This window comes from Branchiostoma belcheri, unplaced genomic scaffold (assembly GCF_001625305.1).
Source record: "Branchiostoma belcheri isolate BF01 breed outbred unplaced genomic scaffold, Haploidv18h27 scaffold79, whole genome shotgun sequence".
NCBI lineage: Eukaryota > Metazoa > Chordata > Leptocardii > Amphioxiformes > Branchiostomatidae > Branchiostoma > Branchiostoma belcheri.
The window spans coordinates 486,353-514,098 of record NW_017804453.1 but is presented as its reverse complement, the minus strand read 5'-3'; the positions used below and the strand labels follow the sequence as shown (position 1 = coordinate 514,098).

The 27,746-nt window shown below is 39.3% G+C and overlaps 2 protein-coding genes across 6 annotated transcripts in view; one reads left to right on the top strand and one right to left on the bottom strand.

Annotated features, from left to right (window-relative positions):
* Nucleotides 1–5,218, top strand: part of LOC109485919 (annexin A7-like) — a 6,469-nt gene extending 1,251 nt beyond the window's left edge. Inside the window, exons 1-11 of one of the 2 annotated variants that reach the window (XM_019789614.1) lie at nt 101–213; nt 1,422–1,581; nt 1,799–1,893; nt 2,211–2,387; nt 2,582–2,615; nt 2,878–2,957; nt 3,275–3,340; nt 3,682–3,765; nt 3,960–4,056; nt 4,225–4,337; nt 4,540–5,218. In XM_019789614.1, coding sequence (XP_019645173.1) covers nt 196–213; nt 1,422–1,581; nt 1,799–1,893; nt 2,211–2,387; nt 2,582–2,615; nt 2,878–2,957; nt 3,275–3,340; nt 3,682–3,765; nt 3,960–4,056; nt 4,225–4,337; nt 4,540–4,665 — 1,050 coding nt within the window. In that variant the 5' untranslated portion in view covers nt 101–195 and the 3' untranslated portion in view covers nt 4,666–5,218. Of the gene's footprint in view, nt 1–100; nt 214–1,421; nt 1,582–1,798; nt 1,894–2,210; nt 2,388–2,581; nt 2,616–2,877; nt 2,958–3,274; nt 3,341–3,681; nt 3,766–3,959; nt 4,057–4,224; nt 4,338–4,539 lie in introns of those variants that run through there. The other variant, XM_019789613.1, reaches the window with a different exon arrangement.
* A 221-nt stretch (nt 5,219–5,439) lies between these two features.
* Nucleotides 5,440–26,798, bottom strand: LOC109485917 (synaptonemal complex protein 2-like). 4 transcript variants are annotated; one of them, XM_019789612.1, is made up of 42 exons: nt 26,683–26,798; nt 26,098–26,179; nt 25,687–25,773; nt 25,341–25,481; nt 25,035–25,157; nt 24,633–24,734; nt 24,306–24,330; nt 24,034–24,119; nt 23,629–23,717; nt 21,001–21,035; nt 19,934–20,076; nt 19,567–19,619; nt 19,374–19,419; nt 18,847–18,951; nt 18,631–18,697; nt 18,076–18,248; nt 17,611–17,742; nt 17,256–17,349; nt 16,895–17,020; nt 16,612–16,731; nt 16,260–16,350; nt 15,919–15,999; nt 15,653–15,771; nt 13,472–15,335; nt 12,895–13,009; nt 12,650–12,691; nt 12,091–12,318; nt 11,758–11,985; nt 11,288–11,368; nt 11,030–11,155; nt 10,695–10,881; nt 10,100–10,299; nt 9,617–9,766; nt 9,165–9,240; nt 8,486–8,647; nt 7,998–8,149; nt 7,678–7,772; nt 7,197–7,296; nt 6,927–6,985; nt 6,694–6,772; nt 6,327–6,392; nt 5,440–6,153 (listed from the first exon to the last, which is right to left on the bottom strand). In XM_019789612.1, exons 3-42 carry the CDS (start codon nt 25,717–25,719, stop codon nt 6,100–6,102), a joined length of 6,048 nt encoding a protein of 2,015 aa, XP_019645171.1. In that variant the 5' UTR covers nt 25,720–25,773; nt 26,098–26,179; nt 26,683–26,798; the 3' UTR covers nt 5,440–6,099. The 4 variants fall into 4 exon arrangements, with proteins under 4 accessions (XP_019645171.1, XP_019645168.1, XP_019645169.1 ...); XM_019789609.1 differs by lacking the exons at nt 5,440–6,153; nt 6,327–6,392; nt 6,694–6,772; ... (4 more) ...; nt 8,486–8,647; nt 9,165–9,240 and having other exon boundaries at nt 9,629–9,767; XM_019789610.1 differs by lacking the exons at nt 5,440–6,153; nt 6,327–6,392; nt 6,694–6,772; ... (4 more) ...; nt 8,486–8,647; nt 9,165–9,240 and having other exon boundaries at nt 9,629–9,767; nt 11,288–11,365.
* Between the last annotated feature and the right edge of the window lie 948 nt (nt 26,799–27,746).

Below are 27,746 nucleotides of genomic sequence, written 5' to 3'. Positions count from 1 at the left end.
CTGGGAGGGAACGGCAAGTACGTCACCTCTGGCAGGCGTTGCCAGGTCAACTCTTTTTTAAAAGGTCCACCCAGAGCATTGTTGTTAGTTAACGCAGTGAAGTCATCCGGGGTACTGCTTATCGCGGTGTGGGGACAAAAACATCGACACGTATTCATCATTCTTGAGGACTCGCGACGGATAAGTTGTGAAGAAATGGCGAGCAAGAAAGAGGTAGGGTTGTCACTGAGTCTTGGTGTCTCAGTCTAAGTCTATATTATGATAAAATCGCATTTTCTTGGCCACTGGGTAAACCGATTACACAAAACCGAGAGTCAAGTGTTATCGTGTCTGTAATGACCAGGGTCAACCTGTCAGGACGTCTGTTACGATTTGTGCCTACCAGAATGTGACGGGATCGTCTATGAAAACTCTGTTTGTTGTGACGTCTTGTGTCATTGGTAAACATGTGACACGTACAGTGTCAGAGGGCTCGGTCACATGCGTCGTGCGATCGTCGTAAGATGACGCAAACACATGAATGTATTCTTGGTATAGTCGTGCACGTGTCTGTCGTCTTGTTACGAAATGCTATAATATTAGATCCTTTTATGCGCGGCGTTGGTTCTGTTACGCCCTGCTTGAAAATCGTACGACAACCTACGACGAATGTGACCGCGCCGTACCGACCTTCAAGGACACTCAACGACCTGGGCCGTCCTGATTTAACGACATCACGTGGTACAATAGAACCAGAAAGATATCGATTTCCCTAACGTTTTGGGTCTATTTTGCCACTTTATCAACATGTATAGTTAAAGTATGAGTAGTTCATACGTGATAGCAATAATGAAGATCAAGGACAAAAAGGGTTTGTGGAGAAAGTATGTTGATTATTTGGTGCACGTTGATAGGGTCGTGCCCTGTCACTGTCAAACACGGTCAGAATGCTAATACCAGATGATTGGGGTAAACATCACGTATCAAAGAGGGTGCGGGGTAAAAGCTTTTATTAAGACAGCCTTCGCTCAAATAGCCTCAAGAAACTTCAAGAAACGTTTCAGGAAATGCTTATTTTATTCAGTGCAAAAGAGAAACCCTGAATAAAAAAAGACCTAAAAACACGCTAAAAATACCCCCAAAACCCAAACCTCTGCTTGGAGAGTACATGTGGGTTGAACGTGTGTAATTTACATTTTACACCCAAGTCACGCATGGAATTGCGTGAGTCAGACTCCACGATTTAGGATCCCTTATAGTTAACCGCTACCTGCTTGACGTGTTTACAAGGGTGTGCAACACATTCGAGCTCTTCTTACCACAAATGACCTCTCAAGGTCGTTCTGCTTCATTAAAGAAAGTCCCTGCCTATCTTAAATGGCTATCTGTCAGTGAGTTTTAGACCAGTGCGTGAAAATCGTCGGACGCATATTTACCTACAGGACACCAAGTTCTGGCAACAGCTGCACAATGACGCCATCGAGGAGCCAGCCAAAGAAGCGGCGGAACCACAGAAGAAGTACTGGGGAACTGTCTTCCCTGTCAAGGACTTTGACAAAGTGGCGGACGCCAAGGCGCTACGCCAAATTGTGATGGAGAAAGGTAAGAATGTATTTAGTGTTATCGGTGGTGTGCAATGTTTTGACTTTTCTTTCCATAGGACGCCGTCACCACGCTATTGATTAAGCTATATGGGTTAACGTGTTGAAATCATACAACACAATTTTAAAAATCTCAGTTGAAAGCAATCAACTTAAGGCGGTGAAATGACGCATTTTACTTTTACATTTAACCCATGTCAGTCTGCCTACACTTACAGATGTTAACGAGCAGAAACTGACTGACATCCTGGCGCACCGCAGCCAAAACCAACGGATGGAAATCGCCATGCAATACGAGAAGGACTTCGACGATGTATGTATCACAAGCGGTGTAATGTTCTGAACGATAACACCGTCATTTTTTTCAAAACAAGAAATCAAAGATCTCATACCTCCCTGAAATTTTCTGTGAATTTCTTGTTTTATTCTTTATTGTGAATTATTCACTGATTCTGTCTATGTATTTTCCTACTGATACCCAGAAGGCAACAAACTACATATAGCAGGCAATTGAGGACAGAAAATTACATAACCTATTCCTAGACCTTGTCCTCGACCTGCCCAGCATATCGAAGCGGAAATAGAAGAAACACATAGAAAACGAAAACACTCCAATTTCTTGTTACCCAGGATCTGATCGGGGACTTGGTGCACGCGCTGGGGGCTGATAACGACTTCGGGCGGCTGGTGTGGGCGCTGATGACCCCGCCCCGGCTGTACGACGCCCGCTGCCTGAGGGGAGCCATGGAGGGGACCGGCACGGACGAGTCTGTTCTCATCGAGATCCTCTGCTCCAGGACTAATAAGGTAATCTTACAGTCTCGTTTTATAGAATGGATAAGGGATATTGTCTTTCAAAATACATGTGCACTGAACGAAGTATACTGCACAGGTTTGCTGCCCTTGTCGTGGTTCAAATTTGGTTAAAATAGCAGTCCAGGGCAAGTAATTTCACTGAAAAATAATCAGAATCGTCTAACTATATCATTTGTTCTTTGCAGCAAATAAAGAAGATTATAGAGGCCTACTCATTTGGTAAGTATGATTAGTTAGGTGGCTTCATCTTAATTTCCATTGAATTATTCGCATCATATATTGAAGTTGTTTGCGCAATGATGTGATAGTGACAACTACTAGATGAAAGGAGATGATGGACAGTAGCCATTTCTGAATGAGAGAAAACAAATGTTCAGTCTATTGAGGGAGATTGGATACACGTTATACGTTACGAGTTGTTAACCTAGTATCTAGATCTAAAGCATCAGGCTTAGTTACCGTTCCTTGTACTCTCTATCAGCGACGAACTTCGATCTGAAGAAGGATCTGGAGCAGGACACTGGCGGCAACCTGCGCAGTTTGCTCGTAGCCATGTTGGAAGTAAGTATGACCAGTGCGAGCAGACAGACCATCTTATAAACCTTATTCTATCATGAAAGTCCATCTGTGTTGGCAGTTACATGTTTAAAGTTAAAACTTTGTGTTGGATCAAAACTTTTAACTTTAAACATAAATTTTCTTCTTCGGAGAATTTATGGATAAAATATTCTTCGGAATAATTTTTTTCACGAAAACCCCAAACACTCTAAGGATGCTTGAAATCTCTGATGTTTCTCCAATGTTGATAGCATGGATTTCGTACTAAACTTCACAATGCAAGGCTAAACTTACCATGACTTTGCCTATATTTCCCACAGACTGACAGGGAGGACAAGAATGTTGACTACACAGTCACGCTGGCTGAGGCTTCCACACTTATCGATGTACGTACCGCCTTGAATACCGCATAGTGTACTTTAATACAAAAACTCTTGTGAGAGCAGGAAGGCTAGGACGAACGATGAAATATAATGAGGAGAATTCATGGTTAGGTAATGAGACGACAAAAAGATGATGACATCGGACGTTATAAAGCTGTTAAGAAATATAATTCAAGGTGCATATCATTAATACACACAGTGCTATTCTGTCATGTAGATATTGGGAGCCTCAATAACGATTATTGAGTGTAGTTCTTCCTCTTGAGTCTGTCCTACATACATGTTCCTTCAGTTATTTCGTGTACCATATAGGTTCTTTCAGCTCATCCTTTTTCTTTGAACAGGAGGAACTTGAACCGACCCTGGAGAAGATCCTGGCGACTCGGAGCTACGCACATCTCAGGCAGACCTTCCTGGACTATCAACGGGTGGGTTAACTTTCCTGTTGGTCTTTAGTAGACTTGTACTGTCAGTAATGCAGATGTTCCTATAGCTTTAGGCGTCAATAATTACAATAACTAGGCGATGCAAGGTTGATAACGCAAATTAATCTTTACACTACACAACTTAGATACACAGAACGAGTCTTAGAATTTGTTGTCACTATCCTCCAACCCTGCAGCTAAGCGGACACCACATCATGGAAATGATCTCGCGTCAAACTGGCGGCTTCCTTAACCCCACCAAGGATGACGTCAAGGAAGGCTACCTAGCGATCGGTGCGTGTACTGCAAGTATATTTAATTCTTGACCGAATTCAGTTTGATGTTTTGTTAGTCAGAAAACAAATTCACTATATACATTATCAGTATGATTAAAAAATAAGCTAAAATATCTGCAATTGAACGGTCAACACATCACTTTCTTTGTCCTTTTTCCCGCTGTAGTAAAATGTGTGTTGAGCCTGCCTGGTTACTTCGCGGAGCGTCTGTACATGGCCATGATGGGCTTTGGGACAGACGAGGACACCCTCACAAGGGTCATTGTGAGCCGCTCTGAGGTAGGGAGCCACACGCTTACGTAAATGTATAAGATTATTCGATCAGCATGTTAAGTTTCTCATAGATATAATGCTGAAATGGTGCTGGCGTATCAGCTACGAGTATCAGCTATTTTCTAGCAGATAGAATGACATCTAATTTTCAGTTGTACTATGTTGTGACTGATGGTTAATAAAATGTGCATTTACACGTTACCTGCAGGTGGACATGAAGAAGGTTGCAGACATCTATGAACGGCGCCATGGAAAGCCGCTAGGGGCCGCTATTGCCGACGAAACCAGTGGAGCTTACCGCAATATGCTTCTTGCCCTGATTGGTCAGGAATAATTGTACAGTAGTGATTTCCAGCACTTCGCCGTTTCATATGATATCATAAAACATGACGTTCAATTCATAAAACTGCATATCTATTGAAAATGTTTGAAACTACACTTTGGTTCAGACGCTCTTTCTGGCCTAAAACACCTGACACTGATATTATTACATGCACAAATAATGTACTTGTTGTAACAAATAATGTACTTGTTGAAATTAGACTAAAGTAATGGTACAGCTTTAGGTTCATGTCATTATCAAGAATACGGAATTAGGATACGGAAAGTGAAACCACCTAAGTTAACGCTGGCTTTATCAAGACGTTATCTTCAATATAGCAATTCTATAAACTTACCGCTCATCCTGGATCGTTATATCTAATTTAGTATATTAGTATATTTATATAACCTATAACTTTTTTCTTCAATCGGTGGCTGAGTGTTGTTCTATAACCTCAGCAGGAGTTTTGTAATCATTATGACTAAGTTATTGGGATAAAACAGGCATATGTGTGACTAAACCATACAGGTGAAACATGCAGTATGATAAAGCCTTTGAAAGGAACATATGATTCAAAATAAAATGGTTATGAAAATGAATGCTTTTTTCTGTGTTAGGCAGAACTCAGTAATCTACTGAAAATAAACTTATTTAAAAGTCCTATGAAGATGTTTTAAGATCAAAAGTAGCTGAAACCAAATTTCTAATCTCATTTTCTACAAGGGAGGTACAAAAACTGTACATAATAAAACTGCAATACACATACATGTAATTCATATCTGTTTATTTCAAAAACCCTCAAGGGAATCCTTATCTTAAGTATGATAAAGATCAAATCTATACAACAGAAACAAGAGTTACATAGATCTGATATAATAGTTTAACTTTATATTATACATCCAAAAAGAGTTTGGCTTACTCAGGATAAGAATATCCTGGCAATATTGGAATACAACATAGTTCTCTTAACTGTGACATCAACATTTGTCTTAAAACTGGCTGAGTTCATCAAAACATGCTTCCAGTATGAAATATGCACTTTTTGCAAAATACAGAACAACTTCTTTCTGCAACACTGACTAGCAAAATATCTTAAACAGCAGGCAAAATTTTAGGCAACAAATCAACATCATGTACACTGTAGAAACAATTCATCACTCAATATCATAATGTATGCATGACCACTTGAAGTACTAAATGTAAAGCCAACTTGTCTTGTTACTGCTAACAACTCGCAATGGGAACTAATCAAAACCAACAAGCAGTGAACTCCTTTAGAGGTAATGAGTTTCAGACATTGGAACAGGTAGTAAAATCCAACTACCTTCTGCCACATCGTAACCTGTTTCAAATTTTTGGAACTGATTTTGCATCAAGTAAGATGAAAAGGTATCAATAACTCTTACATTGGAATGACTAATACAAACCACACATTGTCTGTCAGCCTCAGAGAAACATGTTGTGTAAGACTTTCCTCATATTCTTCATCTCCTCTTGTTGCTGAACAAAAAAAAATGTTTCAAATTAAACATCTCCCTTGTACATAAACTGAAAGCCACTCTAGAATGGCAAACAAACAAACAAACAAATACACAAATTAATAAGCATCATAAAGGAATCATATCCTCATCTACAATGTCAAATATTGAGGTATACGCATCAATTCAACTTACTATGTTCTTCAGGAAGTTGTTGGACATTTCTTGTGCTTTGGCACACAGGTTCTCCCGCAGTGATATCTGCATATGTAAACACATGGGATTAAATAAAGGGAAACTGCACCATGGAGGTCAAAGTCTTCTTGTCATGGTGTAGTTCTAAATCTCAACATTAAATAATCATGCAATCTATTAAGTGTATGTTATTTCATACAACGGTGCACTACCTACTTATGGTGAAAGATTATGCATTCGAACCTCCGGTACTGTAATGTGACAGCCTCACTGAACACAACAACAAATGGCCTTTTAATACATTTTGAATCAAAATGCTGAATGGATGGAGGTTGAAAGCTAGTTTAGACATGGCAAATGTTCCCACCTGCTGCTGCTCCTGTTCCCTGTCCAACTCTGCCAGGGTCTTGTGGAAGTCTTCCTCCATTTGCACAATTTTCCGGAAGCTGGAATCATATGTAAGGAAATTACTCAAATTCAGAACAATTATTCTATCACCAACATATTTTTAAATCCAACTGATGTTTTACAAAGAAATAATACAAAATTGTGATGGTAAAGGAAGTCTTGAATATCTTTTTTCTTCTTGTTTATACTTACCGCTGTTCATGGGTGATTCTTGCTGTAGACAACAGCTTTTGCTGGTTTTCAAATAATTTCTGTAAGTAGAAAAAATATTTTGTGACCATTCATTTAATATACTACTAGTATATGATATGAAGCATCAATCTATGGTATGGTCTAACTTATCTATTTTACAATGGCCTGCATGGATAGTGAGTGTGTGTGAGTGGCTAGTATGATTAAATGTATATGGAAAAGTGGTATTAATTGTTGATAGCTGTTAGTTAGAGTGTTACAGTAGCTTACCAAGGCTTTCTCCTCACAAGCTTGCAAGTTTGCCATTTCCTTCTCCAGAAAGTCCAGCTCATGCAGCAGGTTCCCTTTAAAGTCCTCCTGAACCCTCATCCTGTACAGGTAATAGACAGCACATCATACAGTCCACATACAACACCTTGCTGAAGGTTTACACTGGCATAAAGTGTATGTGGATGGTTCCTAGACTCTGGCTGTCAAATCATAACACAAACAACAACAAGATAAAATCAGAGATTTGACACTTCTGGGAAGTAACCTTTAAGTTATACCCGTGTCAGACATTTTGACCTGTCATTCTGCCTGTCAATCTTTACCCACCCATGAATTGTAAACCCATATTGCACTCTCAACCTGGTCTCAACCTACATTGTACTCTCTACTCTCCAGACAAACACACACACAAACCCACAGCTCAGTCACCAAAAACAGCACTTCATTTTAAACTTGTACCCAGCAGTAATAAATGTCTTACCTCCTTCCCATCTGCCCCTTCCAGAGGCCTTTAACCTCCTTCTGGGTGGACTTTAAGGTGTTGCGAGAGAAACTGTCCAGCTGTTTCTTCTTGTGCTGAAAGCAGAATTATCATTATACAGCTGAATGTAATATCTCAAATATCAACCATAAAATAGCACATATTAAGTAAAATTTACTCACAGCCATAAAAGTATGACATAAACTTACATAGCTTGTATCACCTCTAAATGGAAATTATCTTAGGTGTGAAACTAACATGGTCCTAAAGCATAAAATAGTCATGCTTAACGCAATACTAACAACAAATGAAAGAACTACCTGGATATTTTTCATGATCTGTGCGTTGAAAGAGTTGAGGACACCGCCCAGTCCGACATCCTCTGGCGGAGTGAGGGAGTCCTCCATGGAGTCTTCTGTCATGTTCAGGTCTCCATCCGACACTTCTGAAGTGTTCAACGATAGTGTTGGAGCTGCAATATTTTAAAAACAAGCAGAAAAACAAACTTATCATTTAGGAGGTAAAAATCTTTAGATAGACTGCAGGTAGAAGGAAGCAATTGTAACAGGTAGCTAGTTAAAAAGAAAGGTAACAGAAGTAGCGTGAACTTAATGGTAAAAATACAAGGGGATGTATAATGACTATTGGGGGGCGTTTAAAAATAATACCTAAGAGTTATGTATTACTTAATATATGATTCCTTCAAAGTACCTTGTATCAAATGAACACAAAACATTTTCTTCATACTTGCACCAAAAACATGTGATTAGAACACAAACATCTAGGACAGGTAATAAATCTCTCACACCTGGCAGACTCTTCTTAATGGTCTTCATTGGATGGAGAGTGATGCGCCCTCCTCCCATATCCTGTAGTCCCAGGGATACGGGAGGGAAGTCATCATCCTCAGAGTCACTTCCATACTTCCTCTTCAGAGTAGAGGCAGAAGGACGTACAGTCGTGGACGGACCTGACATAGACAGAATGTGTGAAAAATGAAAGTGATCTCAAACCAGTTTAGTTCAATGAACTCATAGAACAGTTAAGCTTACCGGTACTCTTCCAATGGTCCTGGCAGAAAAGACTCCTTTAATAATGTACAGAATATACAATTTAATTGTACCAAGAAAATTTCCTGAGCTCTTTTTGACAAGTGCAATGAACAGTGGATTAACATCCCGTCCTAAGGACTGCAGCCTTTTCCTGTGGCATTAAGTGAATGAAACCAAAAGGTGGACATAACACTTATATCACAGATGTCATAATATTCAATGGGCAAAATATTTTACATATGGGTAGAATTATTTACTATATTATAGTTACACATACTATATACACGTACTATATAGTATTAGTTACTTATATGTAGTTCAGTTAGGGAAGTTGCTTTGGACAGGAGTTTCCTTCTCCCATCTTTTCTGTCTAGATAGCAGTATCTAGTTCATTGTGACAGAACATTATCTGTTAATTGATAAGAAAACACTTGCCGGAGACAATGCTGGCAATACTGGTGCTCTTCCCATCAGCATGGTCCTCTTCATCAGCTTCATAAGAAATGGACATCTGCAGCAAAAAACATTGGAGTAGCATTATCTTACTCTGCATTTATGGTTCTTTTTTCTTAGTCCCCTAACTCTTGGTAACAAGTTTCTCTTAATTCTATGAAAATGGAGGAAAATGTTTTTATCAAAGATGTCTGAGACAAAATAAATGTTTGAGATTCAAGTCAATTACTGGTTGATTTCACAAAAAAAAGAAATACTTTCAAAATTACATATCTTTATGATGTAATGTAAATCAGGTATTGCACCACTTCTAACACTACCCACTTACTCCCACGCTGCGGGTGCTGGGTCACCAATTAATCACTTGTCAAAATCACCTGCCAACCACCATGCAACAGAATATATTTGGACAGGAATACCTTATTTAATCTTACCTTGTCAGAAGCTTTGTGAGACCCAGTGAAGTGGCTCTTGACACTGGAGATGTGAGTGATGACAGACAGACAGGGGGAGGCAGGCACATTGTCTTCTGTCACATTACTGCTGGCCAGACAGGTTCCACTGGGCAGGATGGAACTACAACTCCTAGAACATGGGAATGTACCAAATAAGTACAAATACACTGTATCACAGTTGATGGAAATGATGATTTTATTAAGATATATTGACATGCATAGCATAGCCCTTTCCATTTGTATAAGTAGAATAAGTCTTTGCATTCGAAACATAGTTCAAACAAATAGTAAGATAAAGTTACGATAAATGAGTTCTGACAAGTAGTAAGCAGGTATGTACCTGTCCTTGGTGCTGAACTCACAATGATATGGATGAATAGATCTAGACTACGAGGACAGGTTCTGCGGATGATATCTGTTGTTTGCAATATTATAAGCAGCTGGAGAAACACGTGGACATACATTATGAACTACTTCATTGTCTTCTTCTGTCAAGAAGCCGCTCTCGTTCCCTGAGAGGAAGCCAGGCACTACACTGCTCTCAGACAGGTAGCCAGACTGTCCATCACTCTGGCTGTCAGACAGGAACCCTGGCACATCACTGTCCACCCAGCGGTCTGGGTCAAAACTGGAGTTCAGGTCAAGGCCTCTGCTGGACTTAGCTGTGATACAGAGAGGTTGAATACATCTTGTAAAAAGTACAACTGAAAAAGTGAAAACCTTCTTGACATCAAGAATAGCCAGAAAAAGTGAGCACTGTATATCTCTTACTATATCTACAAGTTGTGAATTTCTTGTTTTATCCATCATTTATTCAAGAATTCCTTTCTGACTCCATGTATGCATTTTTCACTAGTTCCCATAAGGCAACAGACATGAATATAGCAGGAGATTGAAAACAGGAAATGAGAACCTTTTCCAGGACCTTCGACCTAACTTCCTGTCAGTGTGCCAAACATGCTGAGTATGAAAACACATGCAAGCGCAAGCATACAAACAAGCAGAAATGTAATAAGGATCGTTATATGCAAACAAACTTGGAAGACCTTGGAGGTACCTTTTGCCATCTCCTTGCCACTCCCAGACTTTAGGGCCTTGGGTGTGGGGGTTTTGTTGACATTGACTTTCAGCTCTTTGTAGCCCTTCTTCTTATGTGGAGCTGCATTCCTGTGGGCTGTAGGCTGTTTAGGAGTCTTAAAGATCTCCACATGAACAGCATCAAGGAACCGTCTGCTGGTGGCCATCTGAAATTGCCAATTCTTAAAGTTAATTTAAAAGTAATATTGAAATATCAAATTGAGACTGGAAAACAAACTTTAGGCAACTTGCCAACCTTCACATTAAATAACATCTATACCTGTAAAATCTTTTATCTTCTAGTAGACTGCATACCTGTTTGCTGACTTTCATGTGTTCTTCTTTGTTCCAAGGCTCCAGCATTTCTTTGTCAGATGCAGTAATGTGAGAGTTTGAGTGACTGGCAGAAGACTTTGACTTCCTCCTTTTGTCCACAGGAGACTGCAAGGATGATATGAACAAAATTCACACACACAAACACACATAAAAACAATACCTCTGTGAAAATCACCATATGAGCAGATACAAAATTCTCGCTCCTGAAAATCACTTCATATGTTTGAACATACACACCTTTGGGGTCGATGCCTTGTGCTTGAGGTTGTCATAGTTGTCATTATCAATGTCAGAATCACTGTCTTCCTTGTATACCTGCTAAGTGGACACATCTGATGAGATTTGTATTTTTTCTATACACATACTACATTACTATAATCGACAGTTTTTACTTCTAAATCATATTTCCTAACTTCTAAATTTCCTACCGTTGTTGCAATATCATATCAGAACACGAATTATTACAATAAATAACATCCTTGTTTGAGTACCAATTTTGTCAGGGATATATCAGTAAACTAATTAAAAAGACCCCATTACCAGTACTGATAAGAAAGAAAACTTCATATAATTTTTTCTTTACCTTGTCAGATCTTACTCGCCTTGTTTGAGTACCAATTTTGTCAGGGATATATCAGTAAACTAATTAAAAAGACCCCATTACCAGTACTGATAAGAAAGAAAACTTCATATAATTTTTTCTTTACCTTGTCAGATCTTACTCGCCTTCCCCTTTTCTTTTTAGCTGCCACCTCCCCCTTTTCTTCTGCCCAACTGCTGGCTGTAGTAAATGGCTTGGTCCTCTCTATTTCCAAGGATGGTAAGCTGTCATCCTCAAAGCCAAAGGTGTCGGGTGGGTCCTCATGTGAGGCACCTTTCCCTGCTTTCTTTGGCTGCTTGTTGGCTTTTCCTCCCTTCTTTGGCTTCATTCTCTCCTGAAAATGTGCAGACAAGAAAAGGGTATAAGAAAAACCTTCATCATTCACTTTTTGACCAATGAGAAAACTGTGAGGATGGACCAAGTCATTATCATATGCTACCTTTTGTGTAGCTTTCTCCCTTGCATTATAAGGAGTCCAGCTACTTGTAGTAGACTCTGTCTCATGGTCCCAGTGAAGTTTAGGCTTGGACGTCATCTTGTCTTTACCATACTGGTGGTTGATCTGAGGTTTGGGCTTCTGTTTGGATTTGGACAGGAGCCAACTCCTCTCCGTGCGACTGTCGTCTTCATCAGTGGTGTCAAAGATGGACGGTCCTTGTCGTACTTTCTGGAAGGGAAATAGAACATCCAGGGCTTGGTATTCATTTTTGAATAGGTGCAATGGTGCATCCAACAAGCCAACATTTACCTTTGTAACCCAACACAAATACCTAGGTGCACAGATCCAAGTTTGGGTGCAAAAAGTGCATATGAACCCAGTATATTTTAATCCCTGAGAAAACCACCATGTACCAAAAATTAAGCACACTCTAATACAAAAAGGGAACACATATTAGGTACTTTTGTCAGAGATTGCATAACAGTTTATCACAAAGAAAAGTCAAATTGTAATAACGGATGACATGAGAAATGTAACTTGGACATCAAGCTTTACTCACCTTTGAACTGTTGGCTTTGCTGCTTGATTTCTGAACAAGACTCTAAAAGTAAGTGTAAAATATTTAGAAAATAGAAGGGATCTTTATGATCTAACTGGAAAACTATTCATTTACATACCAGTGATACCACATTAGAAGGGAATTGTTTAACTATATGATTTCACATAATATGAAAAGAAAAAAAAACAATAGTTTCCAATAAATGTAAATGCTTCATGCAAGGTACTGCATACATGTTCTAGTACCTTGCAGAGGTTCTGGAAAGACACAACAGCTCTGTGACTCTCATCATCATCATCATCATCATCATCCACCTTCCCATCATCCACTCCATAGGCATCTGATTCCTTGGGTGAAGTACTGAAGAAAGATGTCCACATTATGAATGATTCAATAGAGATCAGAACTCAACTATTGATTTAGAAACTAGTTATGAGGAAATTGTGGGGAAAGAATATTAGTCTTTCCAAAAGAAGAATATTATCAGCAGTTCATTCAGCACCAAGGAGAGAGCCTGGTGAAGTAAGAATCACAAATGGCAGATGTTTTGTTGTTCCTGAGTATCAATTTACTATCATAAGATAATGATAATTCTTAATATAGTACCTGAGGAATGCATCATATCTCCATAAACCGTTCTCTTTACTATAAATGCATTGACCGTTGGACTTGTTTCAATTTGCAGTAGGAGAGAAAAGGGGGTTTCTGTGGTGTTTGAGGTTTGCAGTCGAAACAATTCTGTAGTACAGTAGAACTATAAAACACACATTCATGGTTTCCTGGTGAGAAAATAAAAATAGTAAATTAAAGCATTTACAACACCTTGCTGAGTGTGAAGCAGGCCTCCTGGTGGAATCTGACTCCAATGAAGGGCTCATGTCCTGCACAGGTTGGCTCTGGTACTCTTCAATGTCAACACTGTCACTTGGCTTCCTAGCTCGAGCCTCCTCTCTCTCCTGCATCTTTTTGGTGTACTTCTCTGCTAGTTTTGTCACCTTTTCCAGCATCTCCTCCTTTTCCTTCTGTACTTTCCTCGAATCAGAAACTTTGCTTTGCTTCGAAATGCTTACTGAAGATGGAGGTTTCTGTTTTTTGTTAGAGCCATAGAATGTCTCTTTACTGAAGGAAATCGCAGTCTCCTTTCTGTCATCTTTGTCTTCTCTCTCTCCATTTCTATCCTCTTCTGGAGGGGATGGGAAGAACCCGGTCACCATAGGGGAAGGTGCGTCTGCCTCTCGCATTAACTCTACATCAGATTCCTCGTCTTCCATTTGTGTCTCAATCACACCTCTCCACTTTGCACCTCCTTTGCTCTTGGGTCTTTGACCTTTTCCTCCATTGTTTTTGCTGCTTCCTGTTGTATATTTCTTTGGCTTTGTAGCAGTATTTGTACTGTCAGTTAGAGGTCCTTTGCTTCTTGAGCCAGACTCTTCTTCAGTTGGCTTTTTTCGAGGTTTCTTCTTCAGTGGTGCATCGCTATCAGACAACACTGCAGAGTTATGCTTGCTCTGTTTGTTTTCATTCTTCTTGGCCTTTGGAGCTGCTTTTGGTTGCTCTACTTCATCAAAGTCAAAACCAAAGTTATCCTCCATGTAGTTTATTTCCAGATGGCTCTCTCCTATACCTCCTGTGACCTTCTTCCCTGTTTTCCCTTCTTTTGCACCATGTCCTGACCTCTTCTGCTCTTCAGGGGAAGTTGATCTCCTATTGTCTGAGTCACTTGTGCTGCAGAAGCCTTCAGGGGAATTATCTTCTTCCTGGGACAACCCCCCTGGTGTCTTCTTGTTCCTTGAAGTGAAGAACTTCAAGATAGCACCACAGCTGCTGGTGCTATCACCTTGTGCCTTCTTCTTGCCTGGGACTCTAGGTTTGGGCTTTTGGCTAGCTTTCCCTTTGGGCGCATTTTTCTGCGGTTTGGCTTTGGAAGATTGTTTTCCACTAGCCTGGAATAAGAATTGATCATCCTCTTTGAAATCATAGATGGACGAGTCCATTGACTCGATAGACCTTGGTGATCCAAAATCATCCCACGCACTCTTCTCTTTCATCGTCTTTCTTCCTGAAGGTTGCTGAGATGGTCTCTGTGTCATCTTAAAGTCAAGCGCAGAATCTTGGGACAGGGGTGAATATGCTGACTTTGCCAATCTTGGTGCTTTTTTCACCTGGCTTTGTGTCTTCTGCTTGCCTTGGTTACGCGAAGATAAGCCTTCTGTTTTCTTCATTCCCAACTTGCTCTGATCCTTCCCATCTTGCCTTCTGCTGACTGGTGGCTGGCTTGGTTGTGAGTCTGGGATCACTGTTTCCATGGATGTCTCATCAGTCCTTCCTTCCAGTGTCATGTCATCTCTTCCACAAAAATCATATGGAGACCTCTGGGTACCTCTTGCCTGTATTGATGTGCTTGTTTTCTTTGCCCCGGTGGCCATACCCCTTCCCTTGCCAGGCTTTGGTAGGGGTTCTATTGGCTGTGAGTCAGGAATGACCACATCTTGGCTGAGGTGCTGGAACTGACTGAGAGCGGCCTGAGCTGCAGCTCTCCGGGGACGTCTCCGAACAGGTTCTACCTCTGCCTGGCTGGATGGAACTTCTGTACCAGACACCTTTGCCTTCTTCTTTGGAGGTTTTGCTGCCTTGTCTTTTTGCTGTTTGGACACTTTGTCATTCTTTGCAGGGAGGATTTGTTCTTCTGTTGGGAAAAGTATACTGTATATTTTGCAACTTATCCCCATGACATTTCACTGTATAACTTTATGCTACTGGCAGGTGTTATTTGGATGATTTACAATGTACACAAGTGTTACATCTATGAATCTTTTCCTCAACCCTAGATCACTAATATAAGTAGACAGAAGAAAATTTGAAACTTGAGACTTTCCAATAACACTGTACATGGTACATTGAAGGAAATACTGCAATCTGCAGTTATTGATATTAATGGTGAATCTAATTATTACTTTTTGTTCATTAATGTGTACTGTTTGATACAAAAACTGTTGTATGCACCAGATATGGGCTCCATGGAGATGGCAGTCCTCTGTTTGGCTGAAGGTGGGGAGTGGGTACTGGCACGGCTGCTCTCTGTACGCTCAGTCACTGTGCTCAGGGCAGGGCTGTCTGAGGCTCTGTATGTGGAGAACAAAAGAGGGGGAATCAAATGAGATTCACGATGTATATGTATCTGACTTCAACATGAAAATAGCTTCTGACAAAGTATATCTTCTGTGGATAATCCAGCAAAAAAGATGAACAACAGTACTGTTCCATGTTACCTTAGCCTGGCCTTGATGTACAGTGCCTGATCAGGGTCTATAGCTTCAATGGAGTCTGCATTATCTCTTGTGGCTTCAGGTCTGAAATCAGATGACAATCAGTGATTTACAATTATTAGTATAAATTACATATCCATTGGTGTATGCACACTGTCCTTGCCTTGTGTTGTTTTTTTTCTACGAGATGTTAAATCAATGCAATTCAGAAGTACTATTGAATATACTTCTGCCATGTTGGTTGAATGTTAATAAAGGTTGAAAGCTTAAAAGTTTATTGCAAGTATGTTCAAGGATGAAGTTTTTGCCTTCAAACAAATGTGGAAACAGTGGGCATATCTTACGCATTGTTCTCAGTCTGTGAAATCTGGGAGTCTGGCACGGCCATGTTATCTTCCATGGGACAGGAACTGGGCACAACTTCATCTGTGTCATCTGAAATAGAAACAGTATTATGTAATATTAAGGTTAGAGACTTTCTGGAGGGACTCCAGTGTGGCAAGTAGGGATACAAAAGGCCAATGTGGGACTAAAAATTACATTGAATCTACAATAAATCTACTTTGGGATGAGACCATCTTCTTTGAAATAATGTACACACACATGTGTTATTGCTTTCTCATTATGCAAACACACTCACGTGTAAAAACACAGAAGAAATACCTTGTTTGAAGGAAAGTTGGAAACAGTTCTTACCATTGGTGTTCGATCTGTCTGGTTCCGTCTGTTGTCTTCTCTCCTGGCTGCTTCCCAGGCGGATGAAAGTTAGTGGAACAGAAACCTTCACACCAGACCTCTGGGAGGAACTCACTTGGCCTGGAGATTATACAAGCAAGTGGACTTCTTGAATTCCTCCACATACCACCCACTTACTCAATCAACTGTCCAAATCACCTCTCACTGTCGGACAAACAGAGAGAAAACCCTACAACTCAGCCACCCAAAAGTACCCAGAAGTAACAATAGTCTTTTTACGTACCAGAGGTAACCATCTGTAGTGGAGTCTTCACTTTCTTTTTCTGCACAGCCCCAGTGTTCTTCCCAACAGGAGTCCTTGGGGTGGAGGAAGTCACCGAGCAGTGGTTTTCTGTCTTCTGCTTGTCTGCTGTAGGGAACAGATTGAAATGATTTATAAAACTTTATAATCTCATCTGATTCTTAAATTTGTTTTCATTTTAACACAACAGGAGAAGGCATGCAAAATCACACGAAATTCAAGGCATATGTACTTTCCTTACAAATACATGTAGCAGTAGACTGAAGGGAAGGAGTTACTGTATTATGTATAGTAATGACAGAACCAGTTCATAAGATAATTTTTTTCTATTGAAGTAGTTTACCTGGTTTTGCAGAGGAGCCAGATACCTGTACAGGTGATGTGAAGTGGGAGGCCATTGTTTGTGCAGGCACAGACACTTTGCCTTTGGTTGAGACCTGGTGGGGATAAAAATAAACCACATGAAAAATATCAGTAACAACATTTCTGACTAAGTAATGACAAAGGGTCCAGAATGATACAGGGGATATCTGTACAACCTCAAAATCCATAAAATACTAGATCAGTATCACATTCCCCAGTTTGACTTGCTATCACTAAGGGGCACTGCAGCTGTATATCTCAAGTGTGCAATACACATAGTACATGACAAAGTCAATATTAACGAACACTAGAGAAAGCATAGACCATCTACTCACATGCTTCTGAGCCGTGCGAGGCTGTGGGGGCTTCCCTAACTGTGACTGGATGTCATCATCCTCCATTACTGAGCTATCGGCTGCAGCACAGGTGCTGAATCGCACAGGTGTGCCTGCTACTGACACATGAGGCTGGGAAAAAGAAGACACAAGAGCAGATTTGACTACAGCTTCCACAGTCAAGTCACTGAGTGTCGGACCTTGAAGTATTCAATAATTGTTACATGTATCTGGCACACAAACTTAATGATGCATGTCCAATTTGAATGTTCATTTACTGAATTGGGTGTTGTTTCACTGACACTTGCTAGGTGGAGCATATGTACAATTCTAGCTTTCTTCCGAGGGTATGATTCTAAACATGAAGTATAGGGAACAAAACGTTTCCATGAAATGTGGTAACTTTCCTAGAAGTTAGTATGATCATAGCAAACTATCTGTGATAATGGTACACTCTGCACAAACCTTTTGTCGCTCCTTGCCTTTGCCCAGACTGAGATCCAGGGCACGGGGGATGTCTGGACTTTTCTTCAGAACAAAGATGGCAGTTTTATCTCTGTTGGACTCTGCACACACCTCAGAGATGTCACAGGCAGGTCTGAGTAGGACCATCTCCAGTCTGATGTCACCCATACACTCTGTAAGTACAGGTACGAAAGGATGATGTGCTATACACAAACAAGTCTCTATGATCTTATATCAGGACAGTAGTTTTATGCAAGTGTCACTGGGACTTGAAATACCAATGATGAGATTGTTAAAAAAACAATAATACAAGGTTTTTGGAATACCACATGTATTTCAGCACCACAGACAGGCATGATAAACAACAACAACTGTTCTTACCATGAAGTACAACTTAATTACATCATGACCGTGTAGGCAAGTCATCATGAGATTCTACACAAATTCAGAAACACATTTGATGATTTGTGCCCTATCCCTCCAATATGGTAAGCTAGTTGATAAAAGCCTACCTGTTTGTGACTAAATTTTTGTCTTAAAAATGATCGGAGCTACCTGACAGCATGTAGAATTTCACATCTGGTGATTTGATGACAACTGTCTCCCAGCCATCAGCTTCATCCTGAAAAATATGTGTTCTAGTTCATTACCACATCCAGGATAATGCAGAAATCCTCCTTGAATTAATACTAAAATTGAGACTCTGAAAGTTTATAAAAGTATGTTGTAATAGACAATAATAATAACGTCATAAATTTCTGTGCATTATACCTGGTCTGTATTGTTCTTGTCTACAACAAACAGTGAAATACTGTGACTTGAAGTGTTGAAGTCCACCCAGAAGTCAGTCAGGTTGTCATCTGTAGGTTGTTGGAGCTAGGAAAAGATTGCATAATAGAACTCACTGAGCGAACTGTATGTGTGCATTGTTCAGTAGAAAAATGGGCTACATAATTATGTCTGGCAGGCAACAACTGTTGACAATCCATAACAAATGTCTTACTATGACTAAAAGGATTACAGAGTATCAAACATCAAGTTCATTAATGAAGTTTACAAACAGCCAAGGCACAAATCCTCACAAATGAATATACAAAACCATCTTCAAAGAAATGTTAAGTTCTAGTCACATACATCATACAATGGTCAATGCACCAGTCCTGTTTGTTCTTAAAACTACAATGTACTGCACAATCGTTGCAAAAAATGTCCATCGTAGTTGCATTACATGTACATGTATGTGACCACAGCTTTATGGTGGAACTTGAAACAGAGTACTCCTAAAACAACCATGATACCTTTTCAGTTCCTAAGTAGGCACCTTTGCATGGGAAGGAAAATACGCTGCAAAGGAAAATGTTTATACAGTATGACTAACCACCAACATTGACATTTCATGAACTAATGAATCTGAGTTTACATGCATGAAGTTCAAGATATGCAATTCAAATTGGTGATGTATTAAGAAGTACAAGAAAAAATAAAACGTACCTTCGCTTTGCTCCTAGGGACTTGTTTAGTATATTCAGGAATTTACGGCAATCCTGGAACAACATAGGAAAGCATCATTACGTGAATTAGTATGTCACAGAGTTACAATCTTTATTACACATCAATGATCTTCTTTCTATTAAGTACTAACAGTTGTGCAGTGAGTGAGTGTGAGTGAGTCATAGTTTATCAAATTTTTCTAATGTATGTTTATTTAAAACAAGTGCATTTGCTCTTATACAGAGAATGGTCTTCAATGGTCTCTCATGAACACAACCAGCCTCATACTTGCACAGCTACATTTTGCAATCTTGATCTAAAAATGACTCTACTGAGTAGAAGGTAAAGCAGGTAATCTTAAACTTACAGTTTCAAAGTCAGAATCTCTGATATGCAGCATGGCACTGTTGACGGCTGGGTCTGGGAACCACTCCCTAGCCACAGTTCCACGGTCAGTCCTACTCATCATGCGGAAAAGCGCCTCAAGGGTGGTGATCTGGAGCTCAAAATCTACAAATGAAAACAAATGGAGATGGGATGATTGGACAATGCCAAATGATATTTCATGGTATATTTTTCTTGACAGCTTGAAAACATGATATTAGGAATGTTAGTCACTGGGTACACTGCTTCCGGTTATGCCACACTGACTTGATTATATATATTAATTGAATTCAATAAATTGAATAAGGATAACATTTTCATACGCATAAATTTTTTCTGTGTCCAAAAATAAAAAGTTCACAAGTATAGAAAGAAGACTTGCTGGAATGACCCTTTTTTTCTTAATACATTCCCCAATATCTCTTATAACTCCATTTTATCCAAGCCTTCCCCTAATTCTCCTAACAGAACAAATACTGGATTTATGTGTCCATCATCCACTCTAATCTTCCTCAACCAAAAAGGAAGCCGCAGGAGAGGATAGCTTAACGGATGGCTCAACATACCACAACATAGAACGGAAATTTCTGTCAAACAATGGCAGAGACAAGTCAATAGTATGGCAACACATTTTATCATTGTGTCATAAAAAGTCTTAAACATTTCAGATTTAACATAGCTTAAATATCACTTTTTGGGATAATTATGGACAGTACATTGATCCTGATAGAATGCAGTTGACATGTTTTGAAACCTAGAGTATGGTATTTTTATTGAGAAAACTTATCAATAAACAAAATAAACAAAATCAACTTTCTCCTTCATATAATCATGTGTTGAAGACACACATGCAAAATGTATGCCATTTTCTTCATATCATGCAAAAGTTTAAATTAAATGTTTTTGTAACCCAAAGCTTCACAGATAAAGTTTCATTTCATTTTTGATTATTTCAAGAGGTGCATCAACTATGTTGGACTTCATCATTGTTACACCAGTTTCCTAAAACAAGTAATGGTACTGAAAGTGCCTAATCTACACACGTCTTACCTCCTGCACCCTGGATGAGTGCCGCTAGGTTCTTCCTACAAAAGAAGAATAAGCTGTAGAATAAGCTGTCATGGTCATGACAGGGCTCGTCTAGCTTCTGTCAGGTAGGACATGAGAAAAGATGTAATTCACTACATGGTGATGCGATATGAAAGTAAAGCCAAAAGATAACAAACATAGGGGTGGAAACATGACATGCGCAATTGCTTTTGCAAAGTTTACCAGAGGACATTGGCTTATATGGGCATTTGAGTCGGCAGTTTCCATTCAATCAGAAAAGAAGTTGAAGTTTTGTAGGGACTTACCTTTTGGGAATGCTTTCTTTCGGGATTTTGAAATATTGACTGACACACATACAGGTATAACACTCTTTATTGAGCAACAGAACAGCAGTCAGAGCAGACATACATTTGAGAAATAAAATTAAAATGAGTTCTATTTAGTAGGTCTGATCAGGATTTCTGAGATTTTAGGGTTTTTCAGTCAGTCCAGAAGAGTTCCACTAAAGTCAGTGTGATGTTAAGCTCAGTTTGCTCAAAAGCTTTAAGGCGCACAAGCTCTTTTCATCATGATATGGTTACTGAGAGATTACCTTATACATTTCATGAACACGTGAAGACTGCACGAGGCAAGACACACCAATACATTTCTTGTTTGTTTAGCTCCCTAAGCCTCGTTTTGTACACAGCTGCGTGATAAACATCCCATGTTTTGGTTTAACGAGGACTTACGCTTGTATGGCACGTGTGAAACCCTACAAACGGGGATTAAAGGTCCAATCGTGTTTTCACAGATGAGCTAAGCACGGGGATGAGCCCCTGGGCAAATAGTGGGTTTGAAAAGCTCCCTGTTTCAGGAGCACACCTGTGTCGGAATGTTGAACAGGTGTGGAAGCATATGTGCCATCCAGAATGACAGATCATTTTTGTTCTGTAAACAATTGCCCTGGATGGTTTAATGGCTTATATATAATATATTTTCCAAACCATATAGATTATCTACTAGACTGTCATTTTATTAATCAAGTATGTAATTGCAAATCATAAAACTTTTACAGTGGTTTTATTTTCCAGGAGACCTCACGATACTGCAAATATATCATCTTTGTATGACTGCACTAATGAATTGTTTTAACAGTGAAAATCTTCATTTGCTTCCTACCACAAAAGAATAAGAATTTACTGAATTAGATGTTCAGCATCTACACAGACTATACATCCTTGAAAAGCTTCTGAGATAGGATGTAGATGTGGAGGTCAGTTTAAAGTAGGCTGTTAGGACAAGGTAACATCAAGGTTGTAAAGGATTTTATTCAAACTCCAGACTTTGAAAGCATGCAAAATGCCTCCTTTTTGTAAATTGGAAGAAGAATGTGCATTGAAGCGACATATTCTAGATTATGTTTTATCTGCTTGGTTTTTCTCTGGTATTTGAAAGTCGCCACAGCTAATCTGACTTTGGCAGACCAAAGGAATGAAGCATTGTGCTGTAAGATTATAAAAGGTCAACTTTTGCAAACTGTTAGTCATGGTTCACTCCAAACAGCATTCCTGACTCTGAATCATGTTTATTCAACAGATTACAGCTTTCTTTCTGTTATAAGTGAACAAACTAATGGGATTTTAGGTGAGCGATGACATTATGGTCTAAGACGTTATCTTATAAGCTATAGATTAACCTCTTCATTCTCCAGATCACACAGGCCAATGACTTCAGATATTGCCTGTTTGAAGGATTACAGGAGATTACAGGTACAGGACAGTAAAGCCAAGACAAGCAAGGGTTCATGCTTTGAAACCAGATTTGCTGCAGTGCCTATGTGTTAGCTGTTGTCTTTCTTTAAGCTGGTTTGCGGCAGCTTTGTTGGATTTCCTGTCTTGAAAACAAGAACTTAAGGCATGGAAAACAACTTACCAAGCTTTTTTCCCCAATAACCCTTAACACTACAGCCATAAATCAACCGATGAAGCTAGCAGGCATTTGTCAGTTACTTTTATCACTGTGACAGTTTGTTTATCTAGATAAATTAAGGTTGCTCCTTCGCTCAACCCATTTTTTTGCTTGTGATACTTCTTTTTGCACAGATGGGAGCCAAGACAGGTTCTTTTGGTACTTCCATAATTCTTGCATAAACTTAGAAATGCCCACTGGGGCAAAAATATACAATGAATGTTAAAAATAAGGTAGTTTACTATTGCACAAGCTTACAACATCATTACAGATACCTCTGTCAGGGCCACTTTCATCTTGATGCTTTTGTTGCATTTGAGTGAGTGTGAAAATCTTAATAGAATGTCATCGCATCCAATTTGCTGATCCCTTGTTTATCATGGGGGAGGACACAAAAGGAAGATCCCTTTTCTCAAGTGAGAAGCAGACCTCAAAATGCATCAAGCACCAACACAGGTGTATGTCAAGTGTGCAAGTTAACAAAGATACCTGCATGAACATATTATGAGAGACTACATCTCAAAGCTTTTTCATCATCATGAATGTCTCTTGCAATGCATATTTCAGTTTACTTTCAAATTTCCATGTCTTGCAAAGGCTTTACAGGTAATCATTGTATTTGCAGACAAATCAAACATTTTATGTGTTATTGAGTAATTACAAATCCCAAGTACTCACATAACAGCCTTCATCCCAGGAGAGGCCTTGTATTCATGCCTGATGGAAGATGTGATGCCTTGGAGAAGGACATTCAGTGTTCTTCCTGCCTGCAAGCAAACATACCAGTAAACAAAAGGGCTGTCATCAACTTGAAGTGAACACACCTACTAAATGTTTTCATTCCTAAAATACATTAGGCCTTTTTTCAATCGCTATGATATTCTTTATTCTCAACCCAAGATTTTAATTGAAAGGGTTTCTAGTATGGACAGAATAGAGGTACTAATTATAAGTATAAAAAAAAAAATTGAATATGATGACACAATTAATGTTACACCACAGTTTACACAAAGATAATCAAGTAATACATATAAATGACAGTGGTGAATTAGAAAACACAGTGCATTAAACAATTGGACATACCTCGAGTCTCAGACCAAAATCTGCCTTGGTCTCACACAAAAACTTGGCCAGGGGAACTGCCAGAACGGTCAACATTGCTCTCCTCCCTACAGAAATAATGTTTATTCAAAGTTTGTACATTTAAGGCTGGCATATGCTATCAAATGTGAAAGAGCTCCATATTGTGGTTACAATAATCATACATGGTTGCAATAGCACAGATATGACAACAACAGAGATATATAACTATGCCAGCCAATACCCAGAGAAACTATGATATAATATCAAGTTACCTTCCATGTTGTATTCAGCGATACTCTGAAAGGCAAATGACGTTCACGTGTTGAGAGTGTATTTGTATCTTGGACATTTTCTGTACTTAGGTCTGATCTGCAAAGCAGATCATGATGTAACATTCCTCTTAATCAGACTGTTAAAAAATGTTAAATTGTTGCATATTTCTTTTAATTTATTACTTAATTCATTGGCATAGTTTGGAAGGTTTAACCAGGATTTGCAAACCTAAATCAAGAATGTGACAATAATGTGTGGGGTGTATGTTTATCTTGGAAATGAAGACACAGTAATCTAATATTTATATCTGACAGAAGAAAACCTACAGTTATTGTGTCCATGACTTGCTCCATAGACATCTGTATCGGTTCACTGACTCTGCCCATCTTTTGTGACTCTGATACAGCTTTCTTGAATACCAGTTCAATGTGCTGATAACAATAAATATCAGAGAAATTCAATAAGAGTTTGAAATTTACACTTGCATTGAGCATAACAAACAGTCATAACAAACTAGAATTTTCATTTTTTTCTAGATCAAAAACATTTAATAAACATTGTACAAAGTGTGTATCTCCTACTCCTATATATAAACATTGTCAGAGACAATTTCTGACAGTACCATGGATTTCATTAACTCATGATAGTCTATCAACGCATGTTTAAATATAGATTGACTCTCACTCTCTCAATCTTATTGACATCAAAGAAAATATAAAGAGACTTATCATGTCAGGAAGTTTGTTGTCCAACAGAACAGGCAGCCCCTCATCAAAGTCTGTAAAACCGGCTATAACCTGTACCAGGTGTAAAAGCTGGGTGACATGCTGGTAGTTCTGGGCATCCAGCTCCTAGAAAACATAAAAATTGATATTTCTAAATATACATTCTATTGTAAATGTAACATTAGTGTGCCTAATGAGCCTGCAGCAAAACTATCAAAGGCATCATAAAAATTTACTGAATTGTATTACTGAAAAAAGCATGATTTAACCTTAGAGGGGCTATCAAAGATTAGATTCCAGATTACATACCTTCTTGGTCAAGTAGTGGAGTCTGTCCATCAATCTTTTTGAGCAATCCTGTGGCCCGTTCCCCTCTGCATTGTCAAGATAAGACTCAACTCTGCAGAAGAATGATGTTTCACTCCCCCCACTGAACAGGATAGACTCCAGCTGCAACCAGAAATCAAAACTCTTTAGCGTTACATAAACACTAAAAGAGTGTAGGAAAAATAATCTAACATCATTTTGCAAAGGTATGATGTCATTATGGTATAGCAAATTATTATGATATATGATGATATCAAGGACATAAAAAATCAAACAACTACAAACAAGAACACATCAAAAACATAGATTAAGTTATTCATCCACTCACCACTTCACTGGGAGGTACTTTCCGAACAGGCATGATTTTTCTTCAGGTTGAATTCATTGGTGTTCAAATGATTTTACAAAATCGTTGCTGAAAAATAACAATAAAGATCTCAAACAACAATAATCAAAAAGTGGCCACAATAAATTGTGTTGAAGTAAAAACTACTTCACTGTCTTGTTGAGATATCCTTGGTAGACATCTATTTGGTATAATTTGCAGCTATGATTGACATTGATAAAGGAATGGATCAACAACAACTTAGGCAGTCACTTGAACTCATGACATAATCTAAGTGATCATCTTACAGATTCTACTAGTCTCTGTGTGCTTCACTATTTGTCTTCAGTTACGTTGATGATCATTCGTCACAACACTGTAACATAGTTCAGAACATCATGTTCAATCACAAACCTTGCAGACGACACCGGTGCACCGCAGACGATCACGAATCTTACAACTGGAACAGTGCACTTCCGTGGGGAAGATTTAGCGCCTAGGAAGCAAAATAAAGTACAAAACTTTTATGTATTGTAGATGTAGATAACAATTTACGATAGTTTTTAGATATGAATAGAGTAATAATATTCTATTTCTGTCTAATAGTGACAAAACATTCTTCACGTACATATAACAAAACATATTTGAATCAAGAGCGCCCCTAATTAAAGAATGGCAGAATCCACAACATGGTGGTCATTTTGAATGGCGCGAAAATTTGACATATGAATGACTTCAAGATTTCTAACGGAAATAATGCGATTTAATGGAAAATACCCACTCTGAATACAAATACATTACTCCGGTAAGAAGATTTAAGTGAGCAGACATGCTAACGACGGCTGAATATCACAAACAATTTCATGGGATCTCCGAGGATCATGGATTATTCCAGAAAATTATTTTGACAGCTCGGATCGAACCTCAGAGTCTCACACAACCTCAGAGTCTCACACAAGTCGCAGGAATAAACTAGTTGATATATAATATCCCCCTTACGTCAACACCAGGCAGTGAAGCTCCCTTGTCAGAACACTACAGCGTGAACTCGTCGTTTCTTCGATCCGTCTGTTTCTTTGTTCTGGACAAACTAAACCTTGACTGGGACAAGGCCCCCTACGTTTCCCCACACATCCTAGATGTTATGAGTTAAAGGCCCCCTAGCAATATATCAGAATGTAAATTTTCGTTGAAGACGTCCGGAAGAGTCTTTGCTGTTTTGAGGAAAAAGATACTTTAGAAGAGGCTAAACATGTTAGTGACTGATAATAACCCGTAGCGTTCATGTTCAAACCAACGAAAGCAGGCAATGCAAAAGCGCCATCTAGCGAAAGTAAAAATGACAGGACCTATCCGACGACTCGCACTGCGCTGGCAGGTTTCACAATGTGCAATATAGTCAATGACTTAGTTTGGATGGTCAGCTTGTTCTTTTGGATTTTTGTTCGATTTCTACACTTAAGTATATAGAGAGCATGTCGTTTCTACAAGCGACGTTTCGGAAAAAGACACTGTTGTTAGAACCATAATCAATACCACATAACGTTATATGAACTATGGCATTAGTTTATAAGCATGAAAAAAATCGCAACTGCCGTGTATCTATCTTAAGTTAGTAAACGCAACAAGGGGTAGACGTATAGTTCAAAGAGTAAGTAGGGCAAAAATTGCAAAGTAACGAGTTAGAATTTTCTCTGTTGCGCTTGGCTCTCAGCTGAGTCCATGAATCCAGTACGTGGCCTACTGAGATATGGGGCAGGGTTAAACCTTATCAGTAAGCCTTATGCCAAATACATGCAGACACAGAGGAACAGGTGAATTTCACACAACAAAGGTGTCTGGTGCAGACGGTGTAGACTCCAGTCATTCATCGCTGTCAGACTGCCAGAGAGACAGCCGGTCTGACAGTTTTAGGACCACACGGTTGCGTGTTGCCGCACACCTTGAACATTGTGTCCGGGCAGTCTGGCCCCGCATCTACCCCGCTCCTCAGGGACTGGGGAACCCTCATCCCCGGCCACTGCCTGGGGCGGACAGCGTGTGCGCGCCACGGGGACATAATG